The sequence below is a fragment of the Microtus ochrogaster genome, chromosome 7 (genome assembly GCF_000317375.1).
Source record: "Microtus ochrogaster isolate Prairie Vole_2 chromosome 7, MicOch1.0, whole genome shotgun sequence".
NCBI classification, from domain to species: domain Eukaryota; kingdom Metazoa; phylum Chordata; class Mammalia; order Rodentia; family Cricetidae; genus Microtus; species Microtus ochrogaster.
Genome location: NC_022014.1, coordinates 83,547,818 through 83,548,359, shown reverse-complemented (window position 1 = coordinate 83,548,359; position 542 = coordinate 83,547,818). Strand labels below are relative to the sequence as shown.

Sequence of the window (542 nt, the reverse complement as noted above, 5' to 3'; positions counted from 1 at the left end):
CTGACCTCCACATGAATGCACACACACACTAAATATATATAATGTAATAAACAACTTGTATAAAGCAACAAAGTGAAATTAATGGAGCATTCTGTGATTGAGAAAACCAACATCACTTAGCAGAAATCCCCTAGGTCCGTGGTAGGTAGGTAGGTCCACTACTTCCTCACTGATGAGCTGTAGAAGGTAGATAACAGGGATTCAGCAGTGTTCTCACTGTCTGGTGGTGGAAGCTGTCTCACAGAACCTTCTAGTCTCTGCCTTGGAACCCACTGTTGTCATGTGTAACTCGGTCTCTTGTCTTCTCCCTCAGGGGGAAGTTTGTTGCCCTGGAGAACATCAGCTGCAAGATTAAGTCAGGTTGTGAGGGACACCTCCCATGGCCCAATGGTATCTGCACCAAATGCCAGCCTAGTGCCATCACGCTGAACAGACAGGTGAGGCTGCCCGTAGTGTTGGTGACAAGTGGACACTTCCTTCGTGGTGTTCCGTCCCTCTGTCCATTTATATTTCTAATTATATGTTTTTTTATTCTGTTGTGG

The 542-nt window shown here is 45.6% G+C and overlaps 1 protein-coding gene across 1 annotated transcript in view; it reads left to right on the top strand.

Moving 5' to 3' along the window:
- Positions 1-542, top strand: part of Nploc4 (NPL4 homolog, ubiquitin recognition factor) — a 45,963-nt gene that overhangs the window by 18,316 nt on the left and 27,105 nt on the right. The window contains exon 7 of the mRNA XM_005350857.3: positions 314-437. Coding sequence (XP_005350914.1) covers positions 314-437 — 124 coding nt within the window. The remainder of the gene's footprint in view (positions 1-313; positions 438-542) is intronic.